Here is a 26834-nt window from a genome sequence, read left to right on the forward strand (position 1 = left end):
CCCCCGGCAGGGCATTCCCCACCCCCTCACTGCCCTCACCGTGAGGAACCCCCTACCCAACATCCCCCGGCAGGGCATTCCCCAACCCCCTCACTGCCCTCATCGTGAGGAACCCCCTACCCAACATCCCCCGGCAGGGCATTCCCCAACCCCCTCACTGCCCTCACCGTGAGGAACCCCCTACCCAACATCCCCCGGCAGGGCATTCCCCAACCCCCTCACTGCCCTCACCGTGAGAAACCCCCTACCCAACATGCCTCGGCAGGGCATTCCCCAACCCCCTCACTGCCCTCACCGTGAGGAACCCCCTACCCAACATCCCCCGGCAGGGCATTCCCCAACCCCCTCACTGCCCTCACCGTGAGAAACCCCCTACCCAACATGCCTCGGCAGGGCATTCCCCAACCCCCTCACTGCCCTCACCGTGAGGAACCCCCTACCCAACATCCCCCGGCAGGGCATTCCCCAACCTCACTGCCCTCACCGTGAGGAACCCCCTACCCAACATCCCCCGGCAGGGCATTCCCCAACCCCCTCACTGCCCTCACCGTGAGGAACCACCTACCCAACATCCCCCGGCAGGGCATTCCCCAACCTCACTGCCCTCACCGTGAGGAACCCCCTACCCAACATCCCCCGGCAGGGCATTCCCCAACCTCACTGCCCTCACCGTGAGGAACCCCCTACCCAACATCCCCCGGCAGGGCATTCCCCAACCCCCTCACTGCCCTCACCGTGAGGAACCCCCTACCCAACATCCCCCGGCAGGGCATTCCCCAACCCCCTCACTGCCCTCACCGTGAGGAACCCCCTACCCAACATCCCCCGGCAGGGCATTCCCCAACCTCACTGCCCTCACCGTGAGGAACCCCCTACCCAACATCCCCCGGCAGGGAATTCCCCAACCTCACTGCCCTCACCGTGAGGAACCCCCTACCCAACATCCCCCGGCAGGGCATTCCCCAACCCCCTCACTGCCCTCACTGTGAGGAACCCCCTACCCAACATCCCCCGGCAGGGCATTCCCCACCCCCTCACTGCCCTCACCGTGAGGAACCCCCTACCCAACATCCCCCGGCAGGGCATTCCCCAACCCCCTCACTGCCCTCATCGTGAGGAACCCCCTACCCAACATCCCCCGGCAGGGCATTCCCCAACCCCCTCACTGCCCTCACCGTGAGGAACCCCCTACCCAACATCCCCCGGCAGGGCATTCCCCAACCCCCTCACTGCCCTCACCGTGAGAAACCCCCTACCCAACATGCCTCGGCAGGGCATTCCCCAACCCCCTCACTGCCCTCACCGTGAGGAACCCCCTACCCAACATCCCCCGGCAGGGCATTCCCCAACCCCCTCACTGCCCTCACCGTGAGAAACCCCCTACCCAACATGCCTCGGCAGGGCATTCCCCAACCCCCTCACTGCCCTCACCGTGAGGAACCCCCTACCCAACATCCCCGGCAGGGCATTCCCCAACCTCACTGCCCTCACCGTGAGGAACCCCCTACCCAACATCCCCCGGCAGGGCATTCCCCAACCCCCTCACTGCCCTCACCGTGAGGAACCACCTACCCAACATCCCCCGGCAGGGCATTCCCCAACCTCACTGCCCTCACCGTGAGGAACCCCCTACCCAACATCCCCCGGCAGGGCATTCCCCAACCTCACTGCCCTCACCGTGAGGAACCCCCTACCCAACATCCCCCGGCAGGGCATTCCCCAACCCCCTCACTGCCCTCACCGTGAGGAACCACCTACGCTGCTTCAAATGGAAGCTCTGTTCCTCTAATCTAAAGGGGTGACCTCTGGTGCATTGATTGTTTTTATGGGAAAAAGAACCCCCCCCATCTGCAGCTAATCCCCTCTAATGTACTTGTACAGAGTAATCATGTCCCCTCGCAAGCGCCTCTTTTCCAGAGAAAACAACCCCAACCCTGACAGTCTAACCTCATAGTTTAACCCTTCCATCCCCTTTACCAGTTTAGTTGCAGTCTCTGCACTCTCTCCAGCTCATTAATATCCTTCTTAAGGACTGGAGCCCAAAACTGCCCCCCATACTCAAGGTGAGGAAAAATTATGTTTTAATGCCTTGAGTTCATACAAAACACTTTTCATGGAAACTCTTCTTCTTTTCTTTCCTTCACTTCCTTCTCTACCCCTCCCCTCTCCTACCCTCTCCTTTCCCATCCTCTTCCTTTCCCCCTATAAACTGAACTGCTACAAAACCTGGAATTTCACAAATTCTTTGCATTCACTTCTGTATCTTCTACACTTTTAATGGAAACTCTTCTACTTTCCTATCCTTCACTTTCTTCTTTCCCTTTCCCTTTCCCTTTCCCTTTCCCTTTCCCTTTCCCTTTCCCTTTCCCTTTCCCTTTCCCTTTCCCTTTCCCTTCCCTTCCCCTCCCCTCCCTTTCCCTTTCTGTCCCTTTCCTTTCCCCCTATAAACTGAACTGGAATTTCACAAATTCTTTGTGGTCACTTCTGTATCTTCTACACTTTTAATGGAAACTCTTTTACTTTCCTTCACTTCCTTCTTCTTCCCTCCCCTCTCTTTCCCTTCCTCCTTCCCTCCCCTCCCCTTCCCTTCCCTTCCCTTTCCTTTCCCTCCCCTTCCCTCCCTTTCCCTCCCCTCCCTTTCCCTCCCCTCCCCTCCCTTTCCCTTCCCTCCCTTCCCTTTCCCTCCCCTCCCCTCCCCTCCCCTCCCTTTCCCTTCCCTCCCTTCCCCTTCCCTTCCCTTTCCCTCCCCTCCCCTCCCCTCCATTCCCTTTCCCTTCCCTTTCCCTTCCCTTTCCCTCCCCTCCCTTTCCCTTCCCTTTCCCTCCCCTCCCTTTCCCTTCCCTCCCTTCCCTTTCCCTCCCCTCCCCTCCCCTCCCCTCCCTTTCCCTTCCCTCCCTTCCCCTTCCCTTCCCTTTCCCTCCCCTCCCCTCCCCTCCATTCCCTTTCCCTTCCCTTTCCCTTTCCCTTTCCCTCCCCTCCCTTTCCCTTCCCTTTCCCTCCCCTCCCTTTCCCTTCCCTTTCCCTCCCCTCCCTTTCCCTTCCCTTTCCCTCCCCTCCCTTTCCCTTTCCCTTTCTGTCCCTTTCTGTCCCTTTCCTTTCCCCCTATAAACTGAACTGCTAGAAAAGCTGGAATTTCACAAATTATTTGCAGTCACTTCTGTGCTTTCTACACTTTTAATGGAAACTCTTCTACTTTCCTTTCCTTCACTTTCTTCACTTCCTTCTTCCTTCCCATCCATTTCCCTCCCCTCCCTTTCCTCTTCTCTTTCTGTCCCTTTCCTTTTCTCCTATAAACTGAACTGCTAGAAAAGCTGGAATTTCACAAATTCCTTGCGGTCACTTCTGTATCTTCTGTATACACTTTTAATGGAAACTCTTCTACATTCCTTCATTTCCTTCTCCTCCCCTTCCCTCCCCTCCCCTCCCCTTCCCTTCCCTTCCCTCCCCTTTCCCTCCCCTTCCATTTCTTCCCCTCCACTTCCCTTTTCTTCCCTTTCCTCCCCTCCCCTCCCCTTCCTTTCCCTTCCCTTCCCTTCCCTTTCCTCCCCTCCCCTCCCCTTCCCTTTTCTTCCCTCTCCTCCTCTTCCCTTCTCTCCCTTTCCCACCCCTCTCCTTTCCTCCCTTCCTCTCCCTTTCCCTCCCCTCCCCTTCCTTTCCCTTCCCTTCCCTTCCCTTTCCTCCCCTCCCCTTCCCTTTTCTTCCCTCTCCTCCTCTTCCCTTCTCTCCCTTTCCCACCCCTCTCCTTTCCTCCCTTCCTCTCCCTTTCCCTCCCCTCTCCTTTCCTTTCCTTTCCCCCCTGTAAACTAAACTGCTAGAAAAGCTGGAAGTCCACAAATTCTTTGCAGTCACTCCTGTACGTACTGCGAGGCTGTTTGAATAGACACAAGAATTAAACACTTCCAGGTTCCCGCAGTAAAGAGCTGAGTGATAATTAGCACATTACTTGCATTTAGTAATTAGGTTTCGAGTGCTTTATGCGGCCATTTCCAAGCGGCTCCATATTAGATTGACTTTATTAGACAAACTATGAGTTATTACATAATTGCTGTCACCTGGTATTTCCTACTGTGGGTTCTAAATGGAGACGCGCTCATTCCTTTATTTTGAAATATGAAAATCAAGTTGCTCCTAATGAATTTCCACCGAGCGAACCCAAAACAGATTAAACAAAGGCCGTTTTTAGAAGTTTACCAGAAGATGTCAGATTGATGTGGCTTATCTGGGTTCTCTGTCTGCAATTATAATACATAATCTTTTTGGTAGGCTTTATTTTGCCTGGTCCTATCAGTGTAACCGGGCCGCAGCCTGGCAGACAGACGCACGCTAAAAGCCTCCGCGAGAAAGTTTCAAATGAGAAGGCAAAGGGAAGACCATGGCAGTATGACTCTCGGGGGAGCTAATGCTCTTAGAATGCCTATTGGAATCAGCATTATCATTTCTGTACATGGCAGGTATGAGTCATTTCCCAGTTCAGGCAAAAATTTCTTTATAAATCTTTAAATCTTGCAGTTCTTTCAAGAAAAGGTTAGGGTACTTGTGATTTAATGAAACGGCTTTACATCACAACTGTTTGACTATCAAGTGCAAACTTGTCCTTTAAAATGAGAAGTCCTTTTTTTTTTTTTGCTCTAAGGAGGATCGGATTTGCCTTTATCAGCATAAAAGCTAAAGAGATCCTCAGAATGAAAAGTGTTTCCTTATACTTGTGGGATATATATATATATATATATATATATATATATATATTTTATGATATCATTGGGACCTGGTGTTTTAAGTTAAAGGGGAACTCCACCCAATCACAGCTTAAGTGAATATAATTTCAAGCAACTTTGCAATGTAATAATATGGTTTGGAACAGTTCCCTAAGCCCCGCCCTCTGTTGATCCGGCTAACTACTTTGTGACTCAAATAAAATGTAACAGTAGTCATCTGACCTCAGCCTGCCTCCTCCCAATCCCATAATTCCCTGCTGCACACGTGATGTCAATAAGCAAAGGAACATATCAGCGCAATGCATTGTGGGTTATGTAGTTCCTGCATGCTGTCTGTAAGCTGTGGAGAAAGTGTTACACTTTGTAACATCAGTGTTTTAGTCCCTCCTCCCCTGCCAGGATTTCAAATGATGCAGAAAGAGAAGAACTGTTTTGCAGCTTTACCAGAAATGCATTATTATCCCCCCACTGCCACTATAGGCACCATCTCTCCCTACTATACCTGCTATCCCACAGCCCCAGTCCCTTCCCAGAGGCTATTATCCCCCCACTGCTACTATAGGCACCATCTCTCCCTACTATACCTGCTATCCCACAGCCCCAGTCCCTTCCCAGAGGCTATTATCCCCCCACTGCTACTATAGGCACCATCTCTCCCTACTATACCTGCTATCCCACAGCCCCAGTCCCTTCCCAGAGGCTATTATCCCACTGCTACTATAGGCACCATCTCTCCCTACTATACCTGCTATCCCACAGCCCCAGTCCCTTCCCAGAGGCTATTATCCCCCCACTGCTACTATAGGCACCATCTCTCCCTACTATACCTGCTATCCCACAGCCCCAGTCCCTTCCCAGAGGCTATTATCCCCCACTGCTACTATAGGCACCATCTCTCCCTACTATACCTGCTATCCCACAGCCCCAGTCCTTTCCCAGAGGCTATTATCCCCCCACTGCTACTATAGGCACCATCTCTCCCTACTATACCTGCTATCCCACAGCCCCAGTCCCTTCCCAGAGGCTATTACCCCCCCCCCCCCACTGCTACTATAGGCACCATCTCTCCCTACTATACCTGCAATCCCACAGCCCCAGTCCCTTCCCAGAGGCTATTATCCCCCCACTGCTACTATAGGCACCATCTCTCCCTACTATACCTGCTATCCCACAGCCCCAGTCCCTTCCCAGAGGCTATTATTATTATTAATCTTGTCCAGCTTTATAAATAAAAACATGGGCATGTCAAATATATTCACCGTGGGAATAATTCTGTGCTGTACAAACTTTATAAATGAGCTCCAATAAGTGTTTTTTGTGCCAAAAGCATTAGAGTTAATGGATTTGTTTTCCTATGTTTTATCTTGCACAAAACTCCTTAGAATCAACGGGCATTTTTCAATGGGCAAAATGGGCAAAAGAACAAAAATTTCCTCCAGCCCTAAAAACACAAATCCGTATCAGGCAAAAACCAAAAAAGCAAAAAGTGCTCATCCCTAACCCCAAAGTAAAGCCATAAAGACGCTGGCACCGTGCCTCTGCCGTCTCCATTGTCAGGGACTGTGCTTTATGTGCAATCCTTCATCTTTCCCACGAAAAATTATACTCTGGTCTAACCTTCCGTGGTTGCCAATATTTATATATCTCTCCGTATCACAAATGCTTCCGATGTCTTAATATATCTCAAGTTCTCAAGTGTAGTGAGTCTACTAATCTAATTTATATATATATATATATATAGTTAGATTTTTTTTAATGGTTGTATATAAATAAATTTTTACTTAGCAAAATAAGTGCCAAAAAAAATATAATGTGGAGTGTATATATATATATATATATTTGCCATTCTATAGAGGTATATTTAAAGTTATGAAAGAACATTTTTATTTGAATGATATGACAGGACTATCACAAGAGTGTTACCTGCTATAAAGAAAGCTCCTTAAGAATTATTACCTTTATTAGAGCGGTGACACTGTGCTTTAGCTATACATTTCCAACTTCTGTCCCTCTACAGAGACAATTTTCTTTTCTTAAATAAACTGTCATGCTAGTGTTAATATATTGTTTGCTCTCTCATACTCCGAGAATACAGCTGATATAAAACATGTATATGTTAGATTGGTAATGGTATCTTTAGTGTTGCTGACTTGAACAAATGGTTTTCCCTCATGGCTGTGCTAATGTGATAAAGGAAAATTGGCTGTTCGTCAGCTTTTGGCTGGGCAAAGACAGAAGAGATGGAAGCGCATTCTTTTTTATGCATTAATACCACTAAGAACTTTCTATGAGTTATATTTCATATGTCTGCGCGTTGCGCCGAGGCATTGTAAAACACGAGATAATGTTACCAAATAACAGTGTGGGACGGCTGTATCTTTTATAATGATAACAGTCAAGAACTGAATGACAGTAACAGGCAGTAAAAAAAAAATAAATAAAAAAGCGGAAAAATGCAATTCCGTCTGCGCTATGTTTAAAAAGCTTTTATAATGAAATTCAGCACGGATTTCATGCATATAGATTGGGTGAATTGAAAAAGAAAAAAAACAAAAACAAATAACGTTGATGGAAATGGTTAACTTCCTAAACAAATAAATAACATTCCCGTAGATTTAATTTTTCTCCCTTCACTCGTAACTTCTGCATCTTAATAGCTGGGAAAATGCCCAATTTGGCACGACGGTAAGCAATACTACGCAGAATGTTATTTAAAAAGCATCATCTTCCAGTAACATAACAATTCTTAAGGGCAATTGTGCGCCCCTTCACGAATAGATATCCGCGCTTTTTTTCCTCTGTGCGGTTAATGCCCGAGGCTCTGATGATAATCATGGCTTGGACGGGAGGCAATTTGAGTTTATTTTCATGAGCGAGAAATATGCAAAAGTGCCGTACTTGGGCTATTGAATGTTTATGTTCTGATTTTTAGAGAAACAATATTTAAGAATATTACACCCCTCTGTGCGTAAATGGTTATTGCTGCTGAATGATTTGTCTCCAGTGTATGGGTGATCAGATTGAATCTGTGAGTTCCGAATACTTCTTGTTTATTCTTAAGGGCATCATCAATCCGGGCAAACGTTTGTTATTATACATTTAGCATCACCGCATTATTCTACATTGCGTTATACATTAAGCATTACCATGGTTCACCGTGTAAAATCACATTATCGAGCCGTGTAATTAATTTTGATCAATGTGTATCAGAGTGTAAAATGATGGGGTAAAAAAAAAAAAAGTAGTGTAAAAATTGGTGTTATTTGGCACAGCTTTGTATACAGGTATAGGACCTATTATCCAGAATGCTTGGGACCAAGGCTATTCTGGATAAGGGGTATTTCTTAGTTTGGATCTCCATACCTTAAGTCTACTAAAAAATCAATAAAGCATTAATTAAACCCAATAGGATGGTTTTGTATCTGAAAAGGATTAATTATATCTTAGTTGGGATCAAGTACAGGTACTGTTTTATTATTACAGAGAAAAGGGAATCATTTAACCATTAAATAAACCCAATAGGGCTGTTCTGCCCCCAATAAGGGGTAATTATATCTTAGTTGGGATCAAGTACAGGTACTGTTTTATTATTACAGAGAAAAGGGAATCATTTAACCATGAAATAAACCCAATAGGGCTGTTCTGCCCCCAATAAGGGGTAATTATATCTTAGTTGGGATCAAGTACAGGTACTGTTTTATTATTACAGAGAAAAGGGAATCATTTAACCATGAAATAAACCCAATAGGGCTGTTCTGCCCCCAATAAGGGGTAATTATATCTTAGTTGGGATCAAGTACAGGTACTGTTTTATTATTACAGAGAAAAGGGAATCATTTAACCATGAAATAAACCCAATAGGGCTGTTCTGCCCCCAATAAGGGGTAATTATATCTTAGTTGGGATCAAGTACAGGTACTGTTTTATTATTACAGAGAAAAGGGAATCATTTAAACATTAAATAAACCCAATAGGGCTGTTCTGCCCCCAATAAGGGGTAATTATATCTTAGTTGGGATCAAGTACAGGTACTGTTTTATTATTACAGAGAAAAGGGAATCAATTAACCATTAAATAAACCCAATAGGGCTGTTCTGCCCCCAATAAGGGGTAATTATATCTTAGTTGGGATCAAGTACAGGTAATGTTTTTTTATTACAGAAAAAAAGCAAACCAGTTTTAAAATTTTGAACCATTTGATTAAAATGGAGTCTATGGGAGACGGGCTTTATGTAATTCGTGCTTTCTGGTTAATAGGTTTCTGGATCCCATACCTATACTAAAATGTTTGGGGCTAGAATGTGCCCACATGAGTGGGTTTCTCAAGATTTAAGGTTGTGTAAAATTGAACTTAGTTTAAATTCAAAATTAAAATTCCAAGTGCTATTACTTGTTGAAGAATTTTACTGCATTCTCAGTATTAGTAATGAGCGAATCTGTTTTGGTGAGAAATTTTCAAAACAGAGAAAAATTTGTGAAATGCTATGACTATGTATATAACTCATTAATGGAAGGTTCTTAGCTACTAACCAGGGTAACTTGGGTGGTGGGAGAGTAAACTCAAACCCTGCCAAGGGCAAAGCAGAGGTAATGAGGGGGCCTTAGTATACAAAGCTTACACCTATCACACAATGTCTAGTAGGTACCAGATAACCTTTATTTCATGTTGTGTATATACATTGTTATAGATTTGCCCTTATTGTGACAGGTGCACCATATCAAGATTAATTTTTTTATGGACGGACTGGAGGATGATGGGAAGGCATTTGCATCAAGACTCCTCAATGACCCTATACTGGATGATGACAACAGTTCTATTTTACTTGGACAAACTTACAATGGTATAGTTACGTTGTTTTTATTTCCAATAATGTTTGGCCAGTTCTGGTGGAAAATCTATCAAGACTAGTATTATTTTCCCCATTAAAGAGCACATTCCGGCCCCACACACTGCTCATACTATTCACACCAACACTCAAAATATGTTTGTTTATCTTTCTACTCAAGCCCTTTCCTATTCACTTTTGAGCCATTCAAACTATTCCTTAACTACTAGTTGGCAGTTTCAGTGGAGAAGGTACTAGGGATGCACCGAACCCACTTTTTTGGGTTCCGCCGAACCCCCGAACCCACACTGAAGGATTCGGCCGAATCCTAATTAACACATGTTAGGATTAGGATTAAAAGGGGTTAAAAATCTTTTTCACCTGGCAACTTAATGCTTTACAAGTGCTAATTAACACATGTTAGTTAGGATTAGAATTGGAAGGGGTTAAAAATCTTTTTCACCTGGCAACTTAACGCTTTCCAAGTGCTAATTAACACATGTTAGGTAGGATTAGAATTGGAAGGGGTTAAAAATCTTTTTCACCTGGCAATTTAACCCTTTTCAAGTGCTAATTAACACATGTTAGTTAGGATTAGAATTGGAAGGGGTTAAAAATCTTTTTCACCTGGCAAGTTAACGCTTTACAAGTGCTAATTAACACATGTAGTTAGGATTAGAATTGGAAGGGGTTAAAAATCTTTTTCACCTGGCAAGTTAACGCTTTCCAAGTGCTAATTAACACATGTTAGTTAGGATTAGAATTGGAAGGGGTTAAAAATATTTTTCACCTGGCAACTTAACCCTTTCCAAGTGCTAATTAACACATGTTAGGTAGGATTAGAATTGGAAGGGGTTAAAAATCTTTTTCACCTGGCAACTTAACCCTTTCCAAGTGCTAATTAACACATGTTAGGTAGGATTAGAATTGGAAGGGGTTTAAAATCTTTTTCACCTGGCAACTTAACCGAAAGCCCAGATTCGGCCAAATCCCGAACCGAATCCGGGATTCGATGCATCCCTAGAAGGTACATAATGGGCAAAGGGACTATAAAGTCTAACAGAACATGGTTGCCAGCACACAAAATGGCAGCACTATTTTTTGTCTTTAACGTTAAAGAACAATTATACCTATCTTTTTACTAATTAAAGGTGGCACTTGGACTGGCTCATTACTTGAGCTTAATGAGGCGGCCTCCATACCACCTTGCTAATCAGAATAAAGAATGATACAAATGCTCTTGCGAGATATTATAAATCATTCTTTTATAGCAGAGGATTAAGCGACAGATATTACATTTTCCAAGTTTTGAGGAGCATGAAAGATAAAATCATTTGAAGCTAATCAGGTATTTAAATTACACATGAAATAGTATTTGCATTCAAAATTGCCTTATGTTTCAACAGGGTCGGAACAATTTGTTGGAAGAATGCAGGATTTTCGGGCGTACCCAGTGGCTCTTACAAACAGGTAAAATGTTTCATACTATAAGCATAAGTAGGGATCCATAGGGTTAACTAGTCCCCATGGCTGTAACCCTTCCACTTCCTTTGTCTGTGCTGTTACTGGGCAAAGTCCCATGTATCAGTTTAAAGATACCTTATTGGTTTAAAGGTTGACTCCACCCTTTGCACTCCAATATAGTGTTTGGCAAAGGGGTGGGTCTTCCTCTTGTCTCTGCCTCTGTGTCTCAGGTGAAGCCCCACTGAGTCTGGGATCAGCAGGGCCCCAGTAAAGCCTTTCACCCTAGAGTCTGCATCTATTCTAGAGAAGTCGGGGACAGGAACCCCATGAACGAGGACCAGTTAGATAGCAAGTTGTGTCGAGCACTTTTTAGGAGAGTGAGATAGAGAGGGAAGGAAGCAAGAGCAGTTTTGGCTCCACCAAGGAAAGTAGTTGGAAGTACCTTCCATACAGGTACTGTTGCCTCAGCATAGGGCCACGGTTTAGGCATAGGCGGCTGCTGCCAATAACAACCAATAAGAAATGCATTTTTAACCGTTTACAGGTTGGAAAATGATAGCAAAGATCTACAATATTCAAATTAAGATGAATGATCTCTAAAAACAGATTGAACCCATTTTTTACGGGGTTTTAAGAGGTTAATAATCCGAATTTATAGTCTTGGGTATCAGTAATTTTGATTGCTTCAAAAAAAATGGCAGCTCAACATTGATGGGTAGCAATGAGCAAATCTGTCCCGTTTCGCTTCTCCGAAAAATTTGCAAATCGTCAAAAAAAATTAGCAAAACGGCAAAAAAATTGCGTTTGTTGGCCAACTTTTTTTGCCATGCCCAACTTTTTTTTTACGCAACCGCGTCTATTTTTACATGAATGCACCCATTTTGACATGACCGGACCTATGTGGAAATTCACTGACAATCCATGCCTGCCGAAAAACTTTACTATTCACTAAATCATTATTGATGGCCTTATTTATCAATTTTGAAGTTTGTGAATTTGAGTTTGTTTTTCTAAATCAAATAAACTCGCATATCAAAAGGTTGCTTATTTATTAATAAGGAAAACTCATTTGAACAAAACTTTAATATCTTGAATTTTATGAGTTTCAAGCTACTGTGATACTAATATCTACAGTTAGTATTAGTGGTTGTATATATAGTTTATGTATGTGAGTGTATAGATAGGTAAGTATAGGTTGTGGGTGCTGGGTTTATTGGAAGGGTTGAACTTGATGGACTCTGGTCTTTTTTCAACCCTATGTAACTATGTAACTATGAGTTTGAGAATATTGCTTGACTTGGACCAGTACAACTCCCATTGACTTGTATAGAAACTCACAAGCTTTTATATGGGCAATTTTTGGGGTTTTTTGCACTTAATAAATACCAGACATTCGAGTTTGCGAACCATAACTAAAATTTGAGTTTTTTCAACAAACAAAAACTCAAATTGAGAAAAAGAAATTAAACACCACCTTTGATAAATCACCCCCCCCCCCCCCCCCCAATTTCAAGTTCTTCGTTTTTACAAACCTTGAGCAACTTAACTGCTCCTGCAGAATAGGGCTTAGAACTTGGGCTTGTTGAGTGGATGGGAATTACTATTAATGGGATACATTATGCTATGTCTCCTTGCAGACTTTTAGTTAATGGGCGGATCCTTATAACGGAACTTAGTACAGGTCGATACCAATTCACGTATAGGTTTACCGTATCTCTTTGTACAAAAATTGTGCCTGGTATTGGGGAATGCTCATTGGAGGAATGTTGATCTAGTTATATGTTATTTATCTCTAATGTTATGGGCAGATTTAGAGCGTTGTTCCTACTCTTGACTTTTTATGAATAGGAACAATCCTCTAATCCTAAATAGTAATTTTTTAACTTCTACTAAGAGAATTATATCACTACAGGGAGATTTTTGTAGAAGATAAGGGAGGGCTGTAGCTTGACAACTAGTGATGGGCGAAATGTTTCGCCAGGCATGGATTTGCGGCGAATTTCCGCGTTTTGCCAATAGTTGCACGTCCAAAAATTGTCACAATAGTCGCGGGGGTCAAAAGAATAGTCACGTGGCCAAAATTGTCACAAGAATAGTCGCGGGCGTCAAAAGAATAGTCGCATGGCCAAAATTGCCGCAAGAATAGTCGCGGGCATCAAAAGAATAGTCGCATGGCCAAAATTGTGGCAAGAATAGTCGCGGGCGTCAAAAGAATAGTTGCACATCCAAGATTGTTGCAAGAATATTCGCGGGCGTCAAAAGAATAATTGCGTGGCCAAAATTGTCGCAAGAATAGTCGCAGGCGTCAAAAGAATAGTCGCACGTCCAAAATTGTCTCAAGAATAGTCGCGGGCGTCAAAAGAATAGTTGCGTGGCCAAAATTGACGCAAGAATAGTCACAGGCGTCAAAATGATAGTCGCACGTCTAAAATTGTCGCAATAATAGTCGTGGGCATCAAAAGGATACTCGCACGTCCAAAATTGTCGCAAGAATAGTCGTGGGCGTCAAAAGGATAGTCGCACGTCCAAAATTGTTGCAAGAATAGTCGCAGGCGTCAAAAGAATACTCGCACGTCCAAAATTGTTGCAAGAATAGTCGCGGGCGTCAAAAGAATAGTCGCACGTCCAAAATTGTTGCAAGAATAGTCGCAGGCGTCAAAAGAATACTCGCACGTCCAAAATTGTCGCAAGAATAGTCGCGGGCATCAAAAGAATACTCGCACATCCAAAATTGTTGCAAGAATAGTCGCGGGCATCAAAAGAATAGTCGCACGTCCAAAATTGTCGCAAGAATAGTCGCAGGCGTCAAAAGAATAGTCGCACATCCAAAATTGTCGCAAGAATAGTCGCGGGCGTCAAAAGAATAGTCCCATATCCAAAATTGTCGCAAGAATAGTCACGGGCGGCAATTTTTTTTCCGCGCAACATTTTCGCCGTTTCGCGTATCTTTTGAAAGGCTTGCAAATTTATTGGCGAAGCGAAACGGGACAGATTCGCTCATCCGTATTGCCAACATCTGAAGAGTGGGATTCTTATATTCACTTCTATTCACTTCTTACTTGTTATACTTCCATTAGACAAATGTAATTTGGAATATAATAAAAACTTAGCCCTAGAAATGATTCCTAATGTTCCCTTCACATGTGTCCTACATAATTCTTCCAAGAAGATAGGGTTAATATGATTTCTATTTTTTTTTCCCAGAGAAATTATGGAGGTCTATTCCGAAGAGCTTCCATATTTGCACATCCAGTCAGAGTGTCGTTGCCCCAGCAGCCATCCGCGCATACACCCATTGGCTCAGAGGTTTTGCATCCCAAATGGAGTTGAGAAATCAACCGGAGATAAAATTTTAAGAGTAAATCCAGATGCACACCCTGTTTCTTACATGAACGACAATGATCTGGAAACCACGTGGATCTCTTCATTACTTCCATCTTTAAACACTGAGGAAGGCATTATTATTACATTGGACTTTGTTAATGGACAATATCAGGTATATATTTTTCTGTAAAATGATCACTGAAATCTATAATTACACTAATGTGGGTAAATCCAGACATTTGAATCCAGATAAAAATCTATTTTCTCGTATGGTTTTGATTTAGTAGGGTATTTTTGATCATCTACTAGGTCTACACAACAGATACTGACACCAGAAATAGAACCTTTTTTATGTCTATTACAGGTATGGGACCTGTTATCCAGAGTGCTCGGGACCTGGAGTTTTCCGGATAAGGGATCTTTCCGTAATTGGGATCTCCATAACTTAAGTCTACTAAAAATCATTTAAATATTGACTAAACCCAATAGGCTTGTTCTGCCCCCAATAAGGGGTAATTATATCTTAGTTGGGATCAAGTACAGGTACTGTTTTATTATTACAGAGAAAAGGGAATCATTTAACCATGAAATAAACCCAATAGGGCTGTTCTGCCCCCAATAAGGGGTAATTATATCTTAGTTGGGATCAAGTACAGGTACTGTTTTATTATTACAGAGAAAAGGGAATCATTTAACCATTAAATAAACCCAATAGGGCTGTTCTGCCCCCAATAAGGGGTAATTATATCTTAGTTGGGATCAAGTACAGATACTGTTTTATTATTACAGAGAAAAGGGAATCATTTAACCATTAAATAAACCCAATAGGGCTGTTCTGCCCCCAATAAGGGGTAATTATATCTTAGTTGGGATCAAGTACAGATACTGTTTTATTATTACAGAGAAAAGGGAATCATTTAACCATTAAATAAACCCATTAGGGCTGTTCTGCCCCCAATAAGGGGTAATTATATCTTAGTTGGGATCAAGTACAGGTACTGTTTTATTATTACAGAGAAAAGGGAATTTTTTAAAATTAGAATTATATGCTTATAATGGAGTCTATGGGAAATGGCCTTTCCGTAATTTGGAGCTTTCTGGATAATGGGTTTCCAGATAAGGGATCCCATACCTGTATAACATTGTCCTTAAATGTTATTTATAATTTTTCCATAAAAGTAATGCCCGATGCTTTAACTTTAGCTACCAGATCCCCCATGTTCCTCTATGAGGGGGCTGCCATATTTGTGCAGCAGGAGTCCATTAGCATTAGAAGTAGTGATGAGTGAATTTTTTCGCCAGACATGGATTCGCATTGAATTTCTGCATTTCGTGATTGGCGAATTGTTTTGTGAAACTTCAGTGGAAATTCGGCTCGAAAAAATTCGGGTTGCATCAAAAAAAATGTTGCGGTCACATTAAATTGGTCGCGGTTGCATCAAAATGGGCGCAGCCGCATCTAAAAAAGTCTTGTGACACCTGCATGGATACGCAGGGAAACAGCATTTTGACATTGGCAATTTTCTTTCGCAAACTGCTGCAAAAATTAGTAGTGATGAGCGAATTTGTCCCGTTTCCCTTTGCAATAAAATTCACGAAACGGCAAAAAATTCACGAAACGCATTTGTCTCGCGATTAGTTTTGTTGCACGTGTCTATTTTTTTGTTGGCCGTGCTTTTACATGACCGTGACCACGCCCAATTTGACGCAACCTTTTTTTGTGCCCAATTTGACGCACGACTAAAAAAAATTCCGTGCGATGAATTTTTCCCTGTGAATCATCACGGAAGTTTTGCGAAACAATTCGCCAATGGCCAAATGCGCAGCGAATCCCTGCCTGGCGAAAAAATTCGCTCATCACTAAAAATTAGCTGTGAGAAAAAAATCACCAAGACAAAAAGAAGCCAAGTCAAAAAAGCCAAAAAAATGCCCATTGGCTTTAATGCATTTGGAGTAAGAAAAAAAAGTTGCGTGTAAAAAATGTCAGGTGTGTAAAAATGGTTGCGCGTCGCCTATTGACTTCAACGCATTTCGCTAAGTTTTACGTTTTGCAAATTTTTTTATCAGTTTCGCAAATTTTTGGGCCAAGCCAAATGGGACACATTCACTCATCACTAATTAGAAGCTGTAACTGACAGGCTGAGAAGGGACAGTCAGGTTTAGGGAGGAAAAATGATCAACATAACCTATAGGTTGAATAGTTTTCCCTCTTCTTTTAGGTCTTTTATGTCATTATCCAGTTCTATAGCCCATTGCCTCAAACATTGAAGATTCAGAAAAAGAAAGACAGAGATTCGCTGTGGGAAGACTGGCAATATTTCGCTAAGGATTGCCAATATTTTGAAATGGAGAACAACGGTGTCCTGAAGTTTCCAGACTCTGTCAATTGCCAGCAGATACCTAAGTATGAATTTTTGGTGTTTCTTTGGGGTATTCATTAATAATTGTTCCACAGAGAAACCATCATAAGTTTTTTAAAAAGTCTAAAGGAATCTAAACACTATGGGGCAGATTTACTAATCCACGAACGGACTGAAAGCGTCCGAACGCGTTTTTTCGTAATGATTGGTATTTTTGCGACTTTTTCGTATGTCCCGCGATTTTTTCGTTGCCGTTACGACTTTATCGTATATTTTCCGCGACTTTTCCGTCACCGTCGTAAAAAAATTGGATTGGTTTTTCCACCATTTACAATAGCTCAATACGTAAAAATCGCGACAGCGACGAAAAAGTTGCACAAAATACGATAAAGTCGTGACAGCGATGAAAAAATTGCACAAAATATGAAAAAAACGCGACGGCGACGAAAAAGTCGCAAAATTTTTGTTTCCAATCCGATTTTTTCCCATTCGGGATTCAGATTCGTGGATTAGTAAATGTGCCCCTATGGGGCCAATTCACCAAAGGTCGATAACGCTTATCACATGCTTTTTTGCATTAAAAAGCATGCGATAATTAAGTCCCGATTAATCAAAGTCATTTCGCATGCGTTAAGACGCATATCGTATGCGCAAAAAAATGCATCACAAAGCTTTATTTCTATTGCATTGCGTTAATTAGCGAATAGAAATAATACTAACGCATGATTTACAAACACATATGAAGCGTTAAACGCACTAAGTATCGCATTAGTCTGTGGGAATATTAACCCCTACTTGGGACAGGCCGTACTTAAAGAAAATTGTGGTTCATGAGCTTTTGGCAACACAATACGGACTTTGCAGTGGGATTTATTCAAGTCTCTGTTGGCCCCAGAGTGATGCAGCCGCCAGTTTGCAGGGAAATGGGCATTTTCAGAACTGTAGTTTTCCGAAAGTAATGGCTACGTGTAATATCGTGCGCTAATATCGTACGTGGCGAAATATATCGCGCGCAGCAGGAAATAATGCAAGAAAAATGCTCATCGCGAGTTAAATAATGCAAAGAACATTGCATCTTAATTATAACGCCTGTCCTTTTAATGAATCGAGTGTTAAGTCGCAAAAAATAAGAAGCAATAAAAATTTTAACGCATGCTATAAATAGCGCTCGTTTTATCGACCTTTAGTGAATTGGACCCTAAAATTGCTTTACCACAGTTTATTCATTTGTTGATGGACTACAATATTGCACTATCAATATTATCATGGGTTAAAGCAGGGGTCCCCAACCTTTATTACTTGAGAGCCACAGTCAACTTTAAAAAGACTTGGGAAGCAACACAAGCACCATAAAAGTTCATGGTGGAGCCAAAGAAGGGCTGTGATTGGCTATTAGGCAGCCTCTATGTACCCTATCAGCTTACAGGGGCTTTATTTGGTAGGAAATCTTGTTTTTATTCAACCAAAACTTGCCCCCAAGTCAGGAATTCAAAAATAACTCCCTGGTTTGGGGGCACTGAGAGCAACATCCAAGGGGTTGGGGAGCAACATGTTGCCCCTGAGCCACTGGTTGGGGATCACTGGGTTGAAGCATACTGGGAGCCGTAGTCAATATTAGGGTTGTATTTTTAAAGCATTGTGCATTTGAGTAGAGGAAAGGCAGCTTGAAGAACATGTTGACAACACAGCCAACATATAAACACATCCCTAAGCACCATATGCATTGGATATACTGCGGCATTGTTGGAGCAATGATGACTTTCAGCCAAATGGATAGCTCTATCAATATATATTTCAATGAAAAATAAAACCCAGTATCGATGGGAGGTTTTTTTTTTTAAACATAAACAAACAAGTTTTGCATTATGGATCCATCCAAAGTGTGACTGACATTAGTGCTTAATTGTTTCACGAACGAGATGGATCTTAATTAATTTATGGAGGGTTTGGTGAGTTGGGACGTTACATGTCAATAGTTAGATTGGTTCAGTTTATAAACCCCTCCATTCTAAGATTAAGGTTTTCCGATCAATGGAACTTTAAGGAATACTAATGTCTCTTTGCTGGGGTGAGCTTGTTAGAATATCGTGTATGATTTTAAATAAAATCACATAAAATCACGTCAAGAATGTTGGTGCAATATATAACACAATATCATTTTTTTAATGTGTATAAAGTGAAGCAACAATATTTCATTATTATTCACAGGATCATTTATTTACAGATTACTTTTTGTTGTTCCAGTTTGGAACTTTAAACAAGCAGAACAAAATTGGCTTACTATGTTGATTTTAGCTAGGGGCTATACAGTACAGGTATAGGAACCATTATCCAGAATGCTCAGGACCAAGGGTATTCCGGATAACGGGTCTTTCTGTAATTTGGATCTCCATACCTTAAGTCTACTAAAAAATCAATAAAACATTAATTAAACCCAATAGGATTGTTCTGCCCCCAATAAGGGTAATTATATCTTAGTTGGGATCAAGTACAGGTACTGTTTTATTATTACAGAGAAAAGGGAATCATTTAACCATTAAATAAACCCAATAGGGCTGTTCTGCCCCCAATAAGGGGTAATTATATCTTAGTTGGGATCAAGTACAGGTACTGTTTTATTATTACAGAGAAAAGGGAATCATTTAACCATGAAATAAACCCAATAGGGCTGTTCTGCCCCAATAAGGGGTAATTATATCTTAGTTGGGATCAAGTACAGGTACTGTTTTATTATTACAGAGAAAAGGGAATCATTTAACCATGAAATAAACCCAATAGGGCTGTTCTGCCCCCAATAAGGGGTAATTATATCTTAGTTGGGATCAAGTACAGGTACTGTTTTATTATTACAGAGAAAAGGGAATCATTTAACCATTAAATAAACTCAATAGGGCTGTTCTGCCCCAATAAGGGGTAATTATATGTTAGTTGGGATCAAGTACAGGTACTGTTTTATTATTACAGAGAAAAGGGAATCATTTAACCATGAAATAAACCCAATAGGGCTGTTCTGCCCCCAATAAGGGGTAATTATATCTTAGTTGGGATCAAGTACAGGTACTGTTTTATTACTACAGAGAAAAAGGAAATCAGTTTTACAATTCTGAATTACTTGATTAAAATGGAGTCTATGAGAGACGGGCTTTCCGTAATTCGAAGCTTTCTGGGTCTAATACCTGTATTAGAGACTTTTACCAGGTGTTTTAGACTCTTGGTGCCTTGCAGTGTTCCTAGATGGGGATATGCTATATCAGATATACTCCTAAGGTACATTAGAGGCAACACTTTCCAATTATTTTTCTTAAAGAGCTTGGGGACAATTTTCAGTGGGATGTTAGAACTCAGTAGCAGCACTGAGCTCCAAAGCTAGCATCCATCCAAATGATTATGCCTCACTGCAATATTAAGGGGGTGGGCAGCATTATGCCAGTCATGTTGGTTGCCTTTACCTCCATCTGCTTTCCAAAGTCGGGCTATCTGCTCCACCAAAAAAGCCTAGATCTGTTGTTGAGGTTTTCAATACATATATGGTCAATTTCAACCTTATTATCCAATTTGGGTATGCACGGAAACCTTGTAGGGCAGTTTTAATAGACTGTCCCATCCCATGGGGTTGTAGTTAATAGGTAATGATGGTACCTCATCTCAGTGTGAAGATATCAGACCTGGTAATGACTGTAATTTCCTGTGCTTTATATTGAGATCTAACCTTTTAGGCATTCTGCATTCATCTGTGAGAATGGACAAATCATAAAATGTCATAACACATGTGGGCACAATCAGTTGCATAATACAACAATCAGCCAATGCATACACATTTAAAGCAAGAAATAAGTCATAAATTAGGTCCAGAGTCAATAAATGGCTATTATTTAGCTCATTAAGACAGAATGCAACTTTTGTAATCACTGTAACCATTGGTTCCACTATGAAATCAAATAATGTGATGTAAGTTTGGCATCTGTGGTGGGCAAGTTATTTGGAAGCTTCACATTCCAAAGCATGTTGTATACCAGTGATCCCCAACCAGTGGTTCATGAGTAACATGTTGCTCCCCAATCCTTTGGATGTTGCTCCCAGTGGCCTCAGAGTAGGTGCTCATTTTTGAATTACTGGCTTGGAGGCAAGTATTGATTGCATAAAAAGCCAATGTGAAGCCAAACAGAGCCTTCTATAGGCTGCCAGTCCACATAAGGGCAACCAAATAGCCAATTATAGCTCTTATTTGCCCCCCCAGGAATATTTTCCATGCACGTGTCGCTCCCCAACACTTTTTCCATTTGAATGTGGCTCACAGGTGTAGACAATGCCATTATAAATAATAATCACCGTGGCTTTGTGAAGGACAGATCACATCAAACTATTTTAATGGCTTTTTGCTAGTGATGGGCGAAATGTTTCGCCAGGCATGGATTCGCGGTGAATTTCCACGCTTCGCCATCGGCGGATTGTTTCGCGAAACGCATTAAAAAATTTGCCGCGGAAAAATTCGCAGTGCGTGCAAAAATTGTTGCAGGTTATAAAATAATAGCCAAGCAACAATATAATAGCCGCGGGTGACAAAAAATAGCCACGGGCGACAAAAGAATAGCTGCGGGCTCATCACTACTTTTTGCCAAAGCTTTTGCTACAGTGGCACATAAAGGTTTTAAGATAAAGTCTGTTGATTTTAGTAATGTACATTGGTAGAAAACTGACCATAGAATTATGTACAGAGGTTGTTAATGGTACATTCTCTCCTTGGTGTAGGGTTATCAGTGGGGTGTGGCAGTGTTCTGCATTATATCTATCTATCTATCTATCTATCTATCTATCATCTATCTATCTATCTATCTATTATCTATCTATCTATCCATAAATGATATAGTTTGGTTAAAAATAGGATTCCTAACTATTGTAATATAATAAAAACTTAGGTATGCACCCTTTTCTCAAGGAAACGTAACCCCTGAACCCAACCATCACACATCGACTATCTATCAATCAATCAATCTATCTATCATCTATCTATCATCTCTCTATCTATCTATCTATCATCTATCTATCTATCTATCTATCATCTATCATCTCTCTATCTATCTATCATCTATCTATCTATCTATCTATCTATCTATCTATCTATCTATCTATCTATCATCTCTCTATCTATCTATCTCTCTATCTATTATCTATCTATCTATCTATCTATCTATCCATAAATGATATAGTTTGGTTAAAAATAGGATTCCTAACTACTGTAATATTATGGAACCTTAGGCATGCACCATTTTCTCGAGGAAACGTAACCCTTAGCGTCCTTACCCCTGAACCCAACCATCGCCCGGGGTACAATGACTTCTACAACACCCAAAGTCTTCAAGAGTTTGTTAAAGTTTCCCAGCTGAGGATTCACTTGATGGGCCAGTATTACTCCGAGGGGTCTGAAGCCGAAGCCGTTCCCTACAGACACAGATATTATGGAATCAATGAAATTACTATAAGTGGAAGGTAAGCGCGAGCACTGTATCATCCATCCACAGGAAGATTCCATTACATATTCAGGGGCCATTTCTGGAAATACAATAAATAACAACACATTATGCTTATTGCAGGTAGTACTTTAAAACCTATTAATGCCCACCTTGGGAGTCGGGTTCTTAGGGCTGACTATAAAATGAGCATTAAAGTAATGAGGAGCAGTATTGTCAGCGATCGTGTTACAATCATGTGACAATTGATGCATTTTATTCCTACAGTAATAATACAAGCAGCCCAGTAGTACCATCTTGAAGTAATTAAGTGATTCGGAAATTTGATTTCCCCTACATTTTTATTAGTATTCATTATTCATGTAGACCTGGAGTTCAAATATGCCTTTCCAATAGAAATAGATGATGTATAAGTGAATTTCCCTATGGAATTGCTCATTACGGGTTTTATCAATTTTTTTTTTTTTGCCGAGGCAATCCTGTCACAATAAGAACTAGATAACCTAGACTGCTAAATACATTGTTAAACTGTTTATATTATATTGAATGGAGGAGCACAAGATAAATTATATGTTCCCTGAACTGAAAATGAATTATTTGAAAAGGGCTTTATTCAGATCAATTTCCTTTACTGTTTCCCATACTAAAATAATAGTAGAAAATATGGAGTTGAGATTGAAGCTAATTTTATATGCCTCACTTCATAATAAGGATTAACTAAAGTCGGAATCAAAACTAGAAGAATGGCATCAAAAAACTACTGCACGTTTGATATGTTATATAGGGGCCGATTCACTAAAGTGCGAAATAACGTGCGCTATTTATAGCGTGCGTTAAAAATGTTATTGCTTCTTAATTTTCGCGACTTTTCGCACGATTCACTATAAGCATACTTGCGCTATTTTACGCACGGTATTTCATGCGATAGTTTTGTCGCAATAAATAGCGTGCGCGGTATTTTCCGCATGCACGCTATTTATCGCATGCGCTAATTGTCGCGACATTACGCACACGACAATCGGCAGCATAAAACTGGCAACATTTTGCCCTGGGAGAGCACAGAGTGCTAGAGGTGCTGTATAAATGTTTTTTTTTCCAAAAAAAACCCCAAAACCAGTAAAAATATATATTGGCGTGTATGGCTAACATGGCGTGCGTTCATTTGCGTGACTATTTATATGCGGCTACAAGTGATGAAATGTTTCGCCAGGCATGGATTCGCGGCGAATTTTTGGACATGCGGCGAATTTTTCCACGGCAAATTTTTTCACGCATTTTGCCATTGGCGGATTTTTTTGCGAAACGCATGAAAAAATTCACAGCGGAAAAATTCGCCGCACGTCCAAAAATTTGCCGCGAATCCATGCCTGGCGAAACATTTCATCACTTGTAGCCGCATAGAAATAGTCGCGCAAATGAACGCACGCCATGTTAGCCATACACGCCAATACTTGCGGAAAATTACTGTATTAAAAATGACCATTTCCCTGCAAACTGGCGGCTGCGTCACTCTGGGGCCAACACAAACTTGAATAAATCCCACTGCAAAGTCCATATTTTATTGCCAAAAGCTCATTAACTGTACTTTTCTATAATTATCGCCTGCCTCAAGTAGGTGTTATTTTTCGCACAGACTAATGCGATATTTAGCGCGTCTAAGTGATTGTGAATCATGCGTTCTTTTCTTTTCAGTGCGCTATTTAACGCATGCTTTAAAACTAACGCATGCAATCGCGCGAAAAATAACGCATGCGATACGCGACTTATCGCACGCGGTAATACTGTTGTGAATCGCACGCTAATTATCGCATCTTATTTAACGCAAAAATGCGTGCAATAAAATTTATCGCACTTTAGTGAATCAACCCCATAGTGTTTTAAATGATTGAAACAATAGAAACAAGGGACATACTACAGTATATCTGGGGAATATAGTGTAGGTTAAATAAACCTTGGCTTCTATACTATTAATTTCAATACCCAATGGTCACCAAGTAGTGGGTTGCCATACCAAATCTTGAGTTGAGCTGCAGATGCAGGTGTATAATTCCATGGAAGCCAATGGATAGATTTTTTTTAAGCAATGCCTAGCATCTATCTTACAACTGGCCATATTATTATAGGCTGGCCAATGGAAAGGACCCACTTGTTTGGTGACCTCATCTGTTAAAAATGCAAGTTGGAGTGATATCCCCCCTCCCCCCCAGCAGCCGATCAATAGAACAATGGGAAGGGAGCAAGATAGCAGCTCCCAGTAGGTATCAGAATAGCACTCAATAGTAAGAAATCCAAGTCCGGCTTGGGACTCCTCCAGTTACATGGGAGTAGGAGAAGCAATAGGTTAGCTGAAAGCAGTTCTAATGTATAGTGCTGGCTCCTTCTGAAAGCTCAGACTCAGGCACACTTTACTGCTGCGCTGCAAGTTGGAGTGATATCCCCCCCCTCACCCCCAGCAGCTGATCAGCAGAACAATGGGAAGGGAGCAAGATAGCAGCTCCCAGTAGGTATCAGAATAGCACTCAATAGTAAGAAATCCAAGTCCGGCTTGGGACTCCTCCAGTTACATGGGAGTAGGAGAAACAATAGGTTAGCTGAAAGCAGTTCTAATGTGTAGCGCTGGCTGAAAGCTCAGACTCAGGCACAAGGCACTGAGATGGCGCCTACACACCAATATTACAGCTACAAATACATTTGTTGGTTCAAGAATAAAATATTAAATGGGAATTATTTGCTGTGTAACAGTGTCATTTAGACACTGTCATTTCTTTATCAAAAACTAGAAAAAGTTGAATTTGAAAAAAATTGACAAAATACATTTTGTCCTTAGCGTGCAGCAGCCTAGAATAACAGTTGGTGGAGCTTTCTGCCCTGTTTAATATGCAGCAAAAAGGCTTTGGCTAAGGCACATAGGGTTAATTTCTGAACAAAATCTCAAATTGGGGACTATTTCGCATGTGCAAACCTGCATTCCCTTGATGAATACAGTGCCGCCAGCAGGGCGCTATTTATGAGGGTCGGAGGAGGCACGTAGGAGCCCCTTCCCAAACTCTAAAAAATCTTTCCCCATTAAGGGTTTCACAGTCGCCTTTAATGCTCAATCACAAGTTTATCCACAGCCCGTGCCTTACTGAGTTAGAGTATTTATTTTGTGTATACCTAAATTATAACTTTTCTCTAGTTTTGTACTTCAGGTGCAATTGCAATGGACATGCTGATTACTGCGATCAAAGTGTCACCCCGTACCGCTGCCTTTGTGACATTAACAGCCACACCTATGGAGCTAATGTAAGAATATAAGCATTTACTAAAGAATTTACTAAAATCTGATTTTTTTTTTTTTTGATCGGTTTTCGGTGTCTTAATTTCACAGAACTTTCTGCATACCAATGAAACTGGACCTCTCATGGGTCTGTCTTAAGGCCCATTTCTCTTTTCTCTTAGATTCTCTATTTTGGTGACCTCATCATATCTCTCTGTTTCTCCTATAATCTTTACACAGATGACAGCTTGATTAAGGGCCCAGTAGGACCGAAACATTGCCTTACCTGTATGTAAATGGGCTAAATAAATCATCTTCACTAAGCAACAGCTATCAAAGATGCAATGGATTTTTTTGGCACATGAGTTGTGACCCCTATACAAGGAAGGATTCTTCCAGTGCCAGCACCTGACCCACTTTTGGTGTTTCACAGTGGGTTGAGCTCCCCATTTACAGCTGCCTGCTATTCAGGCTAAAGCCATGCAATGCCTTACTGCTGTAGTATCTTACATTGCTGCTTGCCACCTGAAACGTAATATGCCCAAGACTGAAAAGCTTATATTCCCACCTAAACCTGCCCCCTTCCTCTATTTAACATTACAGTTGACAACATCACCCTATGCCCAGTCTCCTAAGGCATTACATTACATTACATTAACATTTATTTATAAAGCGCCAACATATTCCGCAGCGCTGTACAATAAGTGGGTTTCATACATTGGACATACAGAGTAACATATAAAGCAATCAATAACCGATACAGGAGGGGAAGAGGGCCCTGCCCAAAAGAGCTTACAATCTACAAGGAGAAAGGGTTGAGACACAAGGTGTGGGAATGGGCATGACCAGAGTTGTGAGAGGTGGGGCACAGGGTATTGCTAAACTAGATTAGGGTAAGCCTCTCTAAATAAATGTGTTTTTAGAGATTTCTTGAAGGCAGAGAGATTGGGAGAAAGTCTGACAGTTTGTGGGAGCGAATTCCAGAGAAGGGGGGCAGCCCTTGCAAAGTCTTGAATGCGAGCGTGTGAGGAGGGAATGAGAGAGGAGTTGAGGAGCAGGTCAGTAGGGGAGCGTAACAAGCGGGTTGGATGGTACCTAGAGATGAGTTCAGAGATGTAGGGTGGGGCAGAGTTATGGACTGCTTTAAATGGCAGGTATCTAGTTCTTACTACATCTCTCCAGGCTCAGCAATCATAAATCTGGCCCTTAGGAGAGCTATTCTAGGATCTGGACAGAAACATAACCTACACACACTCGCTTTACTCACCAATAAAAACTGTGTGTGACAATATCATTGTTGGAATGATAAAGGCCAAAGCTTTATTAATTCAATATTATTAAATGTATTATTCTATGTATTCTCAAATACAATTTGTAAACCTGTATAAGCAATACATAACATTCATAAAAATACAAAT

The 26834-nt window shown here is 41.6% G+C and overlaps 1 protein-coding gene across 1 annotated transcript in view; it reads left to right on the forward strand.

Annotated features, from left to right (window-relative positions):
• The window catches only part of ush2a (usherin), a 510724-nt gene that overhangs the window by 23244 nt on the left and 460646 nt on the right, over positions 1 to 26834 (forward strand). The window contains exons 3-8 of the mRNA XM_031902040.1: positions 9424 to 9556; positions 10948 to 11011; positions 14210 to 14501; positions 16549 to 16733; positions 21946 to 22176; positions 25349 to 25442. Coding sequence (XP_031757900.1) covers positions 9424 to 9556; positions 10948 to 11011; positions 14210 to 14501; positions 16549 to 16733; positions 21946 to 22176; positions 25349 to 25442 — 999 coding nt within the window. The remainder of the gene's footprint in view (positions 1 to 9423; positions 9557 to 10947; positions 11012 to 14209; positions 14502 to 16548; positions 16734 to 21945; positions 22177 to 25348; positions 25443 to 26834) is intronic.

This window comes from Xenopus tropicalis, chromosome 5 (assembly GCF_000004195.4).
Source record: "Xenopus tropicalis strain Nigerian chromosome 5, UCB_Xtro_10.0, whole genome shotgun sequence".
NCBI classification, from domain to species: Eukaryota; Metazoa; Chordata; class Amphibia; order Anura; family Pipidae; genus Xenopus; species Xenopus tropicalis.